Source organism: Bufo bufo, chromosome 4 (genome assembly GCF_905171765.1).
Source record: "Bufo bufo chromosome 4, aBufBuf1.1, whole genome shotgun sequence".
Classification (NCBI taxonomy): Eukaryota; Metazoa; Chordata; class Amphibia; order Anura; family Bufonidae; genus Bufo; species Bufo bufo.
The window spans coordinates 604,010,914-604,026,847 of NC_053392.1; the positions used below are offsets into that span (position 1 = coordinate 604,010,914).

General features: G+C 44.3%; 1 protein-coding gene across 2 annotated transcripts in view; it reads right to left on the bottom strand.

Moving 5' to 3' along the window:
- CNIH3 (cornichon family AMPA receptor auxiliary protein 3) overlaps positions 1-15,934 on the bottom strand; it is a 74,354-nt gene that overhangs the window by 23,787 nt on the left and 34,633 nt on the right. For both annotated transcript variants that reach the window (XM_040430566.1, XM_040430565.1), the window contains exon 2: positions 1,265-1,333. In XM_040430566.1, the coding sequence (XP_040286500.1) occupies positions 1,265-1,333 (69 nt within the window). The remainder of the gene's footprint in view (positions 1-1,264; positions 1,334-15,934) is intronic.

Sequence of the window (15,934 nt, forward strand, 5' to 3'; positions counted from 1 at the left end):
AGAAGCGACTGCCTCTGCGCAAGCAAGTGGATGAGGTGAGTCATTTTTTATTTTTTTAACCCATAAAAGACCAAGACCATATTGCACAATTGTATCGGCCGTTGGATGGGTGCACTCCTATCTAAGCGGACGTTAAAAATTGTCCCATTGATTTCAGTAGGGTCCGACTGGCTGTGAAAACGGCTTAAAATTGTAAATGTCCTACGGGCCGTTCATAAAAAACAAAACAAACAAAAAAAAAAGCCATGTGATTAGCCCTATGGACCGCAATGGTTCTTAATGGTCGTGTGAATGTAGCCTTACTCCCAATAGCCCTGTTTTTCATGAGACTCTCCCATGAACTGGACCACAGAGAAGTAGGACTCATGTATATTGGCGGTTCAAGTCCTACATGGGGCGGTCCTATAAGGGCATGGGTGGGGCTTAAAGGGGCTGTCTTAGAAGGAAACTGACTTGTCCCAGCTACACATTGCTGGGATGAGTTAGCCAAAGAAAGGGCTGCACTTTGTTAGCGGTACTCCACATTGTTTAGGGGGGCACTCTACAGTGAGGTTCTTATCTTTTGTTGTGTGGGTGTGGCCTGTAGGCATGGGCGGGGTTTCCGCATTCTCAGGTCTCCCTGAGCGGCAATTCTCTGAGGCCTGTACCGCCCAACAGTCCCATTTTTTATAGGACTGTCCCATAAACTAGACCACAGAGCAGTAGGACTTATGCATATTGGCATAAAAATGGGTGCTTCGAGTAGGTATTGGGGCGGGTCCTATCAGGGCATGGGTGGGGCTTAAAGGGGCTGTCTTAGAATGAAACTAAGTCTGCCAATGGAAGAGCTTCTCTTTGTTAGTGGTCCTCCACACTGTTTAGGAGGGGCTCTGTATAGTGAGTGACTTAGATTATGTTGTGTGGGTGTGGCCTGTAGGCAGGGGCGGGGTTTACACAATCTTAGGTCTCCCTGCAGTTCATTCTAAGAAACAGGAAGGTAAGTGTGCAAGTCCTGGCCCCCCCCCCCGAGATCATTTAGGATCTCCAACCTGTGACCAAAAAAAAAACTATAACTCCCACCATGTTTGTGGCTGTCAGGGCATGCCGGGAGTTGCACTTTCCAACAGATGCCCAGAAATTGAAGGCCTCCGAAACGCGGGTGGCCTGGCAGCGGCACAGAATAAGCTATAGCTGACCTCTACCATTCCCTGTCCCGTCACCTGTGATCATAAAACATGGGCATTAGTCCTCGCCCAGGAAACGGACATCTTCAAAGACGACTTACCGCGTGCGCAGGATTACACTGATCAATCGGGCTTTTGAAGTCTGTTCTTAATTCATCAAAGGCAATTATCTGCAAGAAATGAGGAGAGTGTTCTTAGTGCCGAGCTGCGGAGCTGCATGCATTTCAAGAGCCACGTGATTCCGCTTATATGTACGATGACAATCAAAGCCTCTGCTGAAACATCTCTGAAGCCCAGAAATATCATGTAGTGGCGTCCGCCGCAAAACAGTCCTATGTTATAACTGGAAAATCTTATAAACGTCTGACCTGAGGGGGTGAACGGATCAGTAACGCCATATATAATACTGCCATATGCAATAACCTCACACACAATATTAAGGCATACTATGACATATACAACATCAATAAATATAATAGTCTATCATACAAATGACATATAATACACATATAATAACACTGTATAAAAGCACAGTACATACAATATAGTATACAACACTGGCACATACAATAACCTCACACACAATGTTAATACAGTACATACAATAACATGATATACACTGTCAGTACTCCCGATAATATACCGCACACAGCGCTGATTCTAGCCTTTCTGTTGTCTGAGGCAAAAATAAAAAAATGGCGCCTCCCCCCAGCCAAATTCTCAATCCAACCCTTACCCCCCCTAGCCCTACTGTTGAAGACATATTTGGACGGACTTTACATACAGAGGAATACAGCACCACGTACCTTATACATCCAGTGATGTCTCCTCTGATGTAGATGTTCTCTTTCATGAGCAGACCACCATGATGACATCTTTCAGCTATGTCTCGCCTCAGCAGAATTTGCCACACAGACATCTTAGGTTCCTCACTTTTCTATCATTATCCTAACGACCATGATGCCACAACAATGTCATCCTGCTGCTACCCCAGTACTGTGCCCGCTGTGCTCCCCAATACCCCCGAATACTATGCTTATGAAATAACAGTGCCTTACAGATAGTCCCCACATAATACACCCCAAACTACCCTCAAAAATAATCATGCCCCTACAGTAACATCAATATTATTAATGCCCCCATAGAACTCTTAGTGTCCCACTCTATAAGACACCCCTTTAGAACCTCAAGTAGTAATAAAGCCACTCTATAAGGCAGTAGTAATAATGCCCCCTATAGTGACCCCAGTATTTATAAAGCCCAGATGCAGTGCCCCCTATAGTTATAATGCCCCCTGTAATTCCAATGCGTATAATGTGCCACCTGTAGTGCCCATATGTATAAAAAAAAAACGAATGCCCCCTGTAGTGCTCCGGCCTGTATTATAATGCTCCCTCTGTAGTGCCTCCTGTAGTTCTCCGGCCTGTATTATAATGTCCCCCCTGTAGTTACTTTCGTATTATAATGCCCCATGTAGTGGTCTGGCCTGTATTATAATACTCTCTGTAGTGCCCCCTGTATTATAATACTCTCTGTAGTGCCCCCTGTATTATAATGCCCTTTTTAATTCACCCTTTATTATAATAGATTGTGGCATAATGCACCCCTGTTGTGCTAGCATGTATAATGCTCTCACTCTTCCCCATAGTATAATGCAGCCCTGTAGCGGTAGTATATATAATGCTGTCCCCCACGTACCATAGTATAATGTCCCTCTGTAGTGGCCCCCATAGTATATATAATGCCCTCCCCCCTGTAGTATAATGCCCCATATATATGTTCTTCCCCATAGTCTGCCTGTAGTATAGTGCCTATATATATACAGTTGCAAGAAAAAGTATGTGAACCCTTTGGAATTATATGGATTTCTGCACAAATTGGTCATAAAATGTGATCTGATCTTCATCTAAGTCACAACAATAGACAATCACAGTCTGCTTAAACTAATAACACACAAAGAACTAAATGTTACCATGTTTTTATTGAACACACCATGTAAACATTCACAGTGCAGGTGGAAAAAGTATGTGAACCCTTGGATTTAATAACTGGTTGAACCTCCTTTGGCAGCAATAACTTCAACCAAACGTTTCCTGTAGTTGCAGATCAGACGTGCACAACGGTCAGGAGTAATTCTTGGCCATTCCTCTTTACAGAACTGTTTCAGTTCAGCAATATTCTTGGGATGTCTGGTGTGAATCGCTTTCTTGAGGTCATGCCACAGCATCTCAATCGGGTTGAGGTCAGGACTCTGACTGGGCCACTCCAGAAGGTGTATTTTCTTCTGTTTAAGCCATTCTGTTGTTGATTTACTTCTATGCTTTGGGTCGTTGTCCTGTTGCAACATCCATCGTCTGTTGAGCTTCAGCTGGTGGACAGATGGCCTTAAAGGGGTTGGCCACTCTTTAAATACTCTCCACTACAGTGTGGCAGGCAGGGAAAAAATGAAGTCCCTAATATACTTCATTAAACACATCTGCCTGCTTCTCAGTTATAAGCCGCTCCCCCTTAGCCCAGCTCTACCTTGCAGCTGAGTTTGTCCATGCGCATGTGCAGTCTGCTCCTGTCAGTGGTCGGCTCCCTGCTGCCCGCTCCAACTGGAATCAGCTGCTTCTTCCCTCTCTACAAACAGCTGATTCCTGTCAGAAGCTGGCTGTGATAAAAACCTTCAGAGTCCCTACTGCAGAAGCTACTTAGTCAGTCCCCATCCCCCCTGCACTATCACCACACAGCCGACCGCTAAGCCACACCCACCAGTATATATATACACTGCTCAAAAAAATAAAGGGAACACTTAAACAACACAATGTAACTCCAAGTCAATCACACTTCTGTGAAATCAAACTGTCCACTTAGGAAGCAGCACTGAGTGACAATCAATTTCACATGCTGTTGTGCAAATGGGATAGACAACAGGTGGAAATTATAGGCAATTAGCAAGACACCCCCAATAAAGGAGTGGTTCTGCAGGTGGTGACCACAGACCACTTCTCAGTTCCTATGCTTCCTGGCTGATGTTTTGGTCACTTTTGAATGCTGGCGGTGCTTTCACTCTAGTGGTAGCATGAGACGGAGTCTACAACCCACACAAGTGGCTCAGGTAGTGCAGCTTATCCAGGATGGCACATCAATGCGAGCTGTGGCAAGAAGGTTTGCTGTGTCTGTCAGCGTAGTGTCCAGAGCATGGAGGTGCTACCAGGAGACAGGCCAGTACATCAGGAGACGTGGAGGAGGCCGTAGGAGGGCAACAACCCAGCAGCAGGACCGCTACCTCCGCCTTTGTGCAAGGAGGAACAGGAGGAGCACTGCCAGAGCCCTGCAAAATGACCTCCAGCAGGCCACAAATGTGCATGTGTCTGCTCAAACGGTCAGAAACAAACTCCATGAGGGTGATATGAGGGCCCGACGTCCACAGGTGGGGGTTGTGCTTACAGCCCAACACCGTGCAGGACGTTTGGCATTTGCCAGAGAACACCAAGATTGGCAAATTCGCCACTGGCGCCCTGTGCTCTTCACAGATGAAAGCAGGTTCACACTGAGCACATGTGACAGACGTGACAGAGTCTGGATACGCCGTGGAGAACGTTCTGCTGCCTGCAACATCCTCCAGCATGACCGGTTTGGCATTGGGTCAGTAATGGTGTGGGGTGGCATTTCTTTGGAGGGCCGCACAGCCCTCCATGTGCTCGCCAGAGGTAGCCTGACTGCCATTAGGTAGCCTCCTAATGCAAGACAATGCTAGACCTCATGTGGCTGGAGTGTGTCAGCAGTTCCTGCAAGACGAAGGCATTGATGCTATGAACTGGCCCGCCCGTTCCCCAGACCTTAATCCAATTGAGCACATCTGGGACATCATGTCTCGCTCTATCCACCAACGTCACGTTGCACCACAGACTGTCCAGGAGTTGGCAGATGCTTTAGTCCAGGTCTGGGAGGAGATCCCTCAGGAGACCGTCCGCCACCTCATCAGAAGCATGCACAGGCGTTGTAGAGAGGTCATACAGGCACGTGGAGGCCACACACACTACTGAGCCTCATTTTGACTTGTTTTAAGGACATTATATCAAAGTTGGATCAGCCTGTAGTGTGTTTTTCCACTTTAATTTGAGTGTGACTCCAAATCCAGACCTCCATGGGTTGAAAAATTTGATTTCCATTTTTTAATTTTTGTGTGATTTTGTTGTCAGCACATTCAACTATGTAAAGAACAAAGTATTTCAGAAGAATATTTAATTAATTCAGATCTAGGATGTGTTATTTTTGTGTTCCCTTTATTGTTTTGAGCAGTGTATATATATATATATATATATACACAGTACAGACCAAAAGTTTGGACACACCTTCTCATTCAAAGAGTTTTCTTTATTTTCATGACTATGAAGGCATCAAAACTATGAATTAACACATGTGGAATTATATACCTAACAAACAAGTGTGAAACAACTGAAAATATGTCATTATTTAGGTTCTTCAAAGTAGCCACCTTTTGCTTTGATTACTGCTTTGCACACTCTTGGCATTCTCTTGATGAGCTTCAAGAGGTAGTCCCCTGAAATGGTCTTCCAGCAGTCTTGAAGGAGTTCCCAGAGATGCTTAGCACTTGTTGGCCCTTTTGCTTTCACTCTGCGGTCCAGCTCACCCCAAACCATCTCGATTGGGTTCAGGTCCGGTGACTGTGGAGGCCAGGTCATCTGGCGCAGCAACCCATCACTCTCCTTCATGGTCAAATAGTCCTTACTTTCAAAGTTTTCCCAATTTTTCGGATGACTGACTGACCTTCATTTCTTAAAGTAATGATGGCCACTCGTTTTTCTTTACTTAGCTGCTTTTTTCTTGCCATAATACAAATTCTAACAGTCTATTCAGTAGGACTATCAGCTGTGTATCCACCTGACTTCTCCTCAACGCCACTGATGGTCCCAACCCCATTTATAAGGCAAGAAATCCCACTTATTAAACCTGACAGGGCACACCTGTGAAGTGAAAACCATTTCAGGGGACTACCTCTTGAAGCTCATCAAGAGAATGCCAAGAGTGTGCAAAGCAGTAATCAAAGCAAAAGGTGGCTACTTTGAAGAACCTAGAATATTACATATTTTCAGTTGTTTCACACTTGTTTGTTATGTATATAATTCCACATGTGTTAATTCATAGTTTTGATGCCTTCAGTGTGAATCTACAATTTTCATAGTCATGAAAATAATGAAAACTCTTTGAAGGAGAAGGTGTGTCCAAACTTTTGGTCTGTACTGTATATATATATATATATATATATATACCTTGGAAATGCTGCCTGCTTTTTGGATTTTATATATATGTATATATATATATATATATACAGTACAGACCAAAAGTTTGGACACACCTTCTCATTCAAAGAGTTTTCTTTATTTTCATGACTATGAAGGCATCAAAACTATGAATTAACACATGTGGAATTATATACATAACAAACAAGTGTGAAACAACTGAAAATATGTCATATTCTAGGTTCTTCAAAGTAGCCACCTTTTGCTTTGATTACTGCTTTGCACACTCTTGGCATTCTCTTGATGAGCTTCAAGAGGTAGTCCCCTGAAATGGTTTTCACTTCACAGGTGTGCCCTGTCAGGTTTAATAAGTGGGATTTCTTGCCTTATAAATGGGGTTGGGACCATCAGTTGCGTTGAGGAGAAGTCAGGGGGATACACAGCTGATAGTCCTACTGAATAGTCTGTTAGAATTTGTATTATGGCAAGAAAAAAGCAGCTAAGTAAAGAAAAACGAGTGGCCATCATTACTTTAAGAAATGAAGGTCAGTCAGTCAGCCGAAAAATTGGGAAAACTTTGAAAGTAAGGGCTATTTGACCATGAAGGAGAGTGATGGGGTGCTGCGCCAGATGACCTGGCCTCCACAGTCACCGGACCTGAACCCAATCGAGATGGTTTGGGGCGAGCTGGACCGCAGAGTGAAGGCAAAAGGGCCAACAAGTGCTAAGCATCTCTGGGAATTCCTTCAAGACTGTTGGAAGACAGAAATTGATGTCTATGTATACAGTAGAGACTCAAAACAAGTTGTCCTTTACTTTAATTATTGTCATAACCCTTCAATTTAAACCCCCCCCCCTCCCCAAATCTGAGAAAACTCAATATCTTGGTCAAATGCCAACTTTGTATAAAAAAATGGGAAAAGTTGTCTTTTGCCAAGATATTTCTCTCACCCAGCATGGGTATATGTAAAATGACACCCCAAAACACATTCCCCACCTTCTCCTGAGTACGGCGATACCACATGTGTGGCACTTTTTTGCAGCCTAGGTGGGCAAAGGGGCCCATATTCCAAAGAGCACCTTTCGGATTTCACAGGTCATTTTTTACAGAATTTGATTTCAAACTCCTTACCACACATTCGGGCCCCTAGAATGCCAGGGCAGTATAACTACCCCACAAGTGACCCCATTTTGGAAAGAAGACACCCCAAGGTATTCCGTGAGGGGCATGGCAAGTTCCTAGAATTTTTTATTTTTTGTCACAAGTTAGTGGAAAATGATGATTTTTTTTTTTTTCATACAAAGTCTCATATTCCACTAACTTGTGACAAAAAATAAAAACTTCCATGAACTCACTATGCCCATCAGCGAATACCTTGGGGTCTCTTCTTTCCAAAATGGGGTCACTTGTGGGGTAGTTATACTGCCCTGGCATTCTAGGGGCCCAAATGTGTGGTAAGGAGTTTGAAATCAAATTCTGTAAAAAATGACCTGTGAAATCCGAAAGGTGCTCTTTGGAATATGGGCCCCTTTGCCCACCTAGGCTGCAAAAAAGTGTCACACATCTGGTATCTCTGTATTCAGGAGAAGTTGAGGAATGTGTTGTGGGGTGTCTTTTTACATATACCCGTGCTGGGTGAGAGAAATATCTTGGTCAAATGCCAACTTTGTATAAAAAAATGGGAAAAGTTGTCTTTTGCCAAGATATTTCTCTCACCCAGCAGGGGTATATGTAAAATGACACCCCAAAACACATTCCCCACCTTCTCCTGAGTACGGGGATACCAGATGTGTGACACTTTTTTGCAGCCTAGGTGGGCAAAGGGGCCCATATTCCAAAGAGCACCTTTCGGATTTCACAGGTCATTTTTTACAGAATTTGATTTCAAACTCCTTACCACACATTTGGGCCCCTAGAATGCCAGGGCAGTATAACTACCCCACAAGTGACCCCATTTTGGAAAGAAGAGACCCCAAGGTATTCGCTGATGGGCATAGTGAGTTCATGGAAGTTTTTATTTTTTGTCACAAGTTAGTGGAATATGAGACTTTGTATGGAAAAAAAAAATAAAAAATCAGCATTTTCCACTAACTTGTGACAAAAAATAAAAAATTCTAGGAACTCGCCATGCCCCTCACGGAATACCTTGGGGTGTCTTCTTTCCAAAATGTGGTCACTTGTGGGGTAGTTATACTGCCCTGGCATTTTCCAGGGGCCCTAATGTGTGGTAAGTAGGTAAATGACCTGTGAAATCCTAAAGGTGCTCTTTGGAATATGGGCCCCTTTGCCCACCTAGGCTGCAAAAAAGTGTCACACATGTGGTATCGCCGTATTCAGGAGAAGTTGGGGAATGTGTTTTGGGCTTTCATTTTACATATACCCTTGCTGGGTGAGAGAAATATCTCGGCACAAGACAACTTTTCCCATTTTTTTATACAAAGTTGGCATTTGACCAAGATATTTATCTCACCCAGCATGGGTATATGTAAAATGACACCCCAAAACACATTCCCCAACTTCTCCTGAGTACGGCAATACCAGATGTGTGACACTTTTTTGCAGCCTAGATGCGCAAAGGTGCCCAAATTCCTTTTAGGAGGGCATTTTTAGACATTTGGATACCAGACTTCTTCTCACGCTTTGGGGCCCCTAGAATGCCAGGGCAGTATAAATACCCCACATGTGACCCCATTTTGGAAAGAAGACACCCCAAGGTATTCAATGAGGGGCATGGCGAGTTCATAGAAATTTTTTTTTTTTGGCACAAGTTAGCGGAAATTGATATTTTTAATTTTTTTCTCACAAAGTCTCCCGTTCCGCTAACTTGGGACAAAAATTTCAATCTTTCATGGACTCAATATGCCCCTCACGGAATACCTGGGGGTGTCTTCTTTCCGAAATGGGGTCACATGTGGGGTATTTATACTGCCCTGGCATTCTAGGGGCCCTAAAGCGTGAGAAGAAGTCTGGAATATAAATGTCTAAAAAATTTTACGCATTTGGTTTCCGTGAGGGGTATGGTGAGTTCATTAAAAATTTATTTTTTGACACAAGTTAGTGGAATATGAGACTTTGTAAGAAAAAAAAAAATAATAATTCCGCTAACTTGGGCCAAAAAAATGTCTGAATGGAGCCTTACAGGGGGGTGATCAATGACAGGGGGGTGATCAATGACAGGGGGGTGATCAATGACAGGGGGGGATCAATGACAGGGGGGTGATCAGGGAGTCTATATGGGGTGATCACCACAGTCATTGATCACGCCCCTGTAAGGCTTCATTCAGACGTCCGGATGCGTTTTGCGGATCCGATCCATCTATCAGTGGATCCGTAAAAATCATGCGGACGTCTGAATGGAGCTTTACAGGGGGGTAATCAATGACAGGGGGGTGATCAGGGAGTCTTTATGGTGTGATCACCACAGTCATTGATCACGCCCCTATAAGGCTTCATTCAGACGTCCGGATGCGTTTTGCGAATCCGATCCATCTATCAGTGGATCCGTAAAAATCATGCGGACGTCTGAATGGAGCTTTACAGGGGGGTAATCAATGACAGGGGGGTGATCAGGGAGTCTATATGGGGTGATCACCACAGTCATTGATCACGCCCCTGTAAGGCTTCATTCAGACGTCCGGATGCGTTTTGCGGATCCGATCCATCTATCAGTGCATCCGTAAAAATCATGCGGACATCTGAATGGAGCTTTACAGGGGGGTGATCAGGGAGTCTATATGGGGTGATCACCACAGTCATTGATCATGCCCCTGTAAGGCTTCATTCAGACGTCCGGATGCATTTTGCGGATCCGATCCATCTATCAGTGCATCCGTAAAAATCATGCGGACATCTGAATGGAGCTTTACAGGGGGGTGATCAGGGAGTCTATATGGGGTGATCACCACAGTCATTGATCACGCCCCTGTAAGGCTTCATTCAGACGTCCGGATGCGTTTTGCGGATCCGATCCATCTATCAGTGGATCCGTAAAAATCATGCGGACGTCTGAATGGAGCTTTACAGGGGAGTAATCAATGACAGGGGGGTAATCAATGACAGGGGGGTGATCAGGGAGTCTATATGGGGTGATCAGGGGCTAATAAGGGGTTAATAAGTGACGGGGGGGGGGTGGGTGTAGTGTAGTGTAGTGGTGCTTGGTGCTACTTTACTGAGCTACCTGTGTCCTCTGGTGGTCGATCCAAACAAAGGGGACCACCAGAGGACCAGGTAGCAGGTATATTAGACGCTGTTATCAAAACAGCGTCTAATATACCTGTTAGGGGTTAAAAAAAATCACATCTCCAGCCTGCCAGCGAACGATCGCCGCTGGCAGGCTGGAGATCAACTCTCTTACCTTCCGTTCCTGTGAGCGCGCGCGCCTGTGTGCGCGCGTTCACAGGAAATCTCGGCTCACGCGAGATGACGCCTATTGGCGTTAGCGTAGCCTGGGGGAGCCGCCGCAATGACGCCTTTCGGCGTTAGCGTGGCGGCAAGCGGTTAAGCAGACTGTGATTGTCTATTGTTGTGACTTAGATGAAGATCAGAACACATTTTATGACCAATTTGTTCAGAAATCCATATCATTCCAAAGGGTTCACATACTTTTTCTTGCAACTGTATATATACTGCTCTTTACCATGTAGTATAATGCCCCATACATATATATTTATCTTCCTTCTGTATATTAAACCCCCATATATATACTGTATATAACGCTGCCCCCAGTACTGCCAACATATATATATAAAATACTCACCTGTGTGCCATTCTCTGCCGCCTGTTCCTGCTTGTGGCCTGAGTTGTCACCTCCTGGCAAAGGCGGCCGGAGGCCTATGAAGCTGAACAGTGAAGATGGGAGCCAGAGGCTCCTGTGCTCCACCGCAAACTGCTCATCTTGCCTCATGGCAGGTGCAGGCACATGCAAAGACCTTACATAATGTCAAGCTGTCACCTCTCCTAACATGTCTGTTTTGGTAACTACTTGCATTTCCCAGGAAAAAAAACAATTCTGGAGCATTTTTTCTTAAAACTCTATGTTGTCCTATGCCATTATTTCCATTATTATTCCTATGAGAAGTTAGAAATTCCCAGCATTTTGTAATGAAGCTCCAGCTGGGTGTTGGGGATGAGTCCCTGCACAGCCTGATATAGGCAGCACTGATTGAATAGTTTCAGACTGTGCAGGGACACGCCCCCAACTGGTAATACCCAGCTGGACCTTTATTGCAAAATGCTAGAAATTCATTCATAAGTTCTAGAAGGAATAATAAAGTAATGGCACAACATAGATCCATAAGAACAGGTGCTCCAGAATTGTTATTACATGGGGAATGCAAGTAGTTACAAAATCAGGCATGCCAGGAGAGGGGGCAATATTAACACATAGGCCTTATGCACACGACAGTTGTTCCGTGATCCGTTTCCGTTTTTGTTTCCGTGTGTCTTCCTTGATTTTTGGAGGATCACCAGACATGAAAAGTGAAAAAAAAATCTAAGTCAAGTTTGCCTTGAAAATGATAGGAAAAAAACGGACACGGATCACGGACGCGGATGACAATCTTGTGTGCCTCTGTGTTTTTTCACGGACCCATTGACTTGAATGGGTCCGCGAACCGTTGTCCGTGAAAAAAATAGGACAGGTCATATTTTTTTGACGGGCTGGAAACACGGATCACGGACGCGGATGACAAACGGTGCATTTTCCGAGTTTTCAACGAACCCATTGAAAGTCAATGGGTCCGCAGAAAATCACGGAAAACGGAACAACGGACACGGAACACAACAACGGTCGTGTGCATGAGGCCCTACCCTATCACAGACAACTGATATATGATGTAGAATAAATGTTATATTTTAGAGGGTTTTTCTGATACAGTGATATGACAGTATTACCACATACAATAACATACAAATACTGTACTACATCATACTATATCAGTACATGCAATGACCTTACGTAGAATATTAATATATACAATAACAGTAATATTATATCACGGTGTACAATGGTATGATATATAAGATGCCATATAGTATCACTACATAAAATAACCTCGCATACAATAGCGGTATACATGCAATAGCAGTGCATACAGTAACATTAGATACAATATTAACAACATACAACTTCTACATCTATACATATAGAGATCCACAGATCAGGGGCCCCTCTGCTGGGCACCACCTTAAGCTGTTTCTGCTGCAGAGGGGCCCGGGGGGAGGGGGACCTTCCCAGCTATAGGGCATTAGCAGAAGCACCCAGGCGGCACTGCTAAGCTGAGAGTGGGACTTAGCGGGCTGACAGGGGTTGGGCTCAACTGGCTGATGGGGTGGAGCTTAGTGGTGTGACGGGGGCTCTCAGCTTTACTTGAGACCCCAGAAATGATAAATCCACCCCTGTACATATAGCATCTCTCACTCAGGAGGACCTAGGATAGCCAAACATTACACAGGCAGACTGCTGATTTAAATGAGTAATGTGCAATGTTTCTTTTCTCTTGTGGTGGCGTTGCAGGGAAATTAAATGGAGAGGGGAGTGGGGAGGAGTGAGGAGAAACCGAGGAAACAGGTGCAGACAAGCAGACTGCACAGCTACATAGGAAGGCTATAGCTCAGCACAAGTGCTTCATTTGCAAAAATACAGGTCAGTACTTCTCTGTAATGTCCTCCATCATCCTGGGGCTGCTTCTAAGTGACTGTGAGACAGTCAGGAAGCAGATTCTTCTCTACTTTCTGTGTGTGCAGTGGATGATAGCTGGTCTCCACCCACCATCTCTGATGACTGGACACTAGATATTCAGCAAGCTAAAAAAAAATGCCAGATACAAGTCATATCATGGCCAGAAATAGTGTTATTCCTCATGTACACACACTGTAAGCTCAGAGGCACTTACTGCCAGGTCACACCAGCAGATCAGAGCTGAGGTCCCAGCAGCAGGATGGTCTGATTAGCGTAATGTCAGGGCACTCTCCAAACAAAAAGGGACTGTCCAGAGTGGAGAACCCCTTTAACTACACGCATACTCACCCAAAAAGGGGTCAGTTGTCTTTACATGTTATATACCATGTTTATCCTGAAGAAAACATGAAGACATGAGCTGTCATCCCGCAGCTTGTCACAGATGGAGACGTGACTTTTCATGGAATTATCCGGTGCCCCTGACATGATACATTTCACCTTCGGCGATTTCCTACTTATTCAGCCATTGATAAAACAGTTTTCTTATGACTTATACTGTAAAGAGCGAAGACGACTGAGAGCAGCGAGCTATATCTAACTCCTCCGAGATGTCCTTCTACTTCACTGGACCTCAGGAAACCATGAAAGTATCTTACACTGTCTCCTATCCACCTATTATCTATTTATCTATCTATCTCATATCTATCTATCTATCTCATATCATCTATCTATCCAATTATCTATCTACATATATCTTGAGAAAGGCCCATTGAGCTGGGCCCGAAAAGCTGGGCCCTCAATGTGCCCCCTCCTCATTTCATGGATGGTCGGGCAGGCGCGTGAACGACCGTGCGCGATCCCCCCGAATTCCACCATTTTTAGGATGGCCGAGCGGTTTCGCAGAGTGTCAGCATACAGCACCGATGTGAGCTGTTTAACCCCTTCCCATGCCGCGGTCCATAGGGACCGCTGTATGGAAGGGGTTAACAGGGAGGGAGCTTCACAGGCTTCCAGCTTGCCAAAAAGTGTAATACCAAGCGATCAAAGAGACATATGCCCCTTTAAATAGTACCAATCAAACCGCCATCTCATCCCGTAAAAAATGAGACCCTACCTAAGACAATCAATCAAAAAATAAAAAAGCTATCACTCCCAGACTATGGAGACACTAAAACATGATTTTTTTTGCTTCAAAACTTCTATTATTGTGCTAAAGTAAAATAAATAAAAAAAGTAGACATATTAGGTATCGCCGCGTCCGTAAGAACCTGCTCTATAAAAATCTCACATGACTTAACCCCTCAGGTGAACATCATAAATAAATAAATAAATAAAATGCCAACAAAAAGCAATTTTTTGTCACCTTACATCACATAAATTGTAATACCAAGCGATCAAAAAGTCATATGCACCCTAAAATAGTACCAATCAATTATTTCGCCTTTTTAGTAGTATGATTAAGTGGTGAAAATTATTAGTGCCCCCCATTTTTAACTGTGGTATCTTATGTGCCCCCCTTATGAATTGTTCCTAGAGTCGCCACTGCCCACGAGGAGTGCTGCATCTTTTTTTTTTTTTTTCAAGTTGTATCTATCTCATATCTATCTATCTAATATATAAAGCTGAGTATATGTATGTGTGTATATGTGTATGTCCGCTAAAGGAATCCGCACCGTCGCATTTACAATCACGAAATTTGGCACACAGGTGCATCAGGTGTCCGGGAAGGTTTTAGACCGGGTCTCAGCTCTATAGCATGTACCGTTCCTGAGATATTCCCAAAAAATGCATTAGCCAATAGAAGCCTGGTCACATGACCCTTATCAGCCAATAGAAGCTCGCAGGCCCTTAGTCTCCACATACACACAGTTTTACACCAGGTTTCCATAACAACCTAGCCATTTTTCTTTACTGCTGTAGGTCAGCTTTAAAAGGGCAGGGTGCTGTGGATGACACTGTTAAGGGAGCGGAGTGCTGTGGAGGTCACTGTTAAGGGGGCGGGATGCTTTGGAGGTCACTGTTAAAGGGGCGGGATGCTGTGGAGGTCTGTGTTAAGGGTCAGGGAACGGTGGAGGTCAGTGTTAAGGGGCGGGGTGCTGTAGAGGTCACTGTTAAGGGGGCAGGGTGTTGTGGAGGTCACATTTTAAGGTAACGAAGCTCTGTGGAGGTCACTATTAAGGGGCTATCTATATCTATCTCTCTCTATCTATCCATCCATCTATCTATCTATCTATCTATCTATCTATCTATCTATCTATCGTGCACCCCACTAAGGTTATCTTCCCACATAATATACATTTTGCCCACATAGAAGCACATTTACATCAACCCCTTCATTTTCTTAATGTAAATGTGTCACGTAGTGATGTGGGAGAGAACACCATACCGACAACAGGAGGGAAGGGAAAAGGAACTAAGTCTCAAAGCTAGGGAAAGGGAAACGGTCACCACCTATGGAAACTCTAATCCTAGCCCTGACTACTATCCGTATGAACGGACCTTGAGGGTAGGAATGTTCATACACTGGAACCTAAGACCCTGGAGACCCTAAATAGCCCTGGAGTAGTGTCTAAGCTTGAGATAGCCTTCTAATATGAAAAAACCAGCATCTCCCTGAGGCCTAGTAACAAAAGACAGAGGGAAAACAACAAAATATAAAAGGGAAGTAACACTTAACTTCTGAAGTAAATGGATGAGCAGGAACTCAGAAGAGGACCAGACACTAGCACTTCCAATACCAAACTGAAGCTATCGACCGCAAAGCATGATGGGTGAAGCCAGACTAAATAGAGGAGTAGTAATGACCACTAAGATACACCTGAGACAAAAGGTGTGGTCCTAC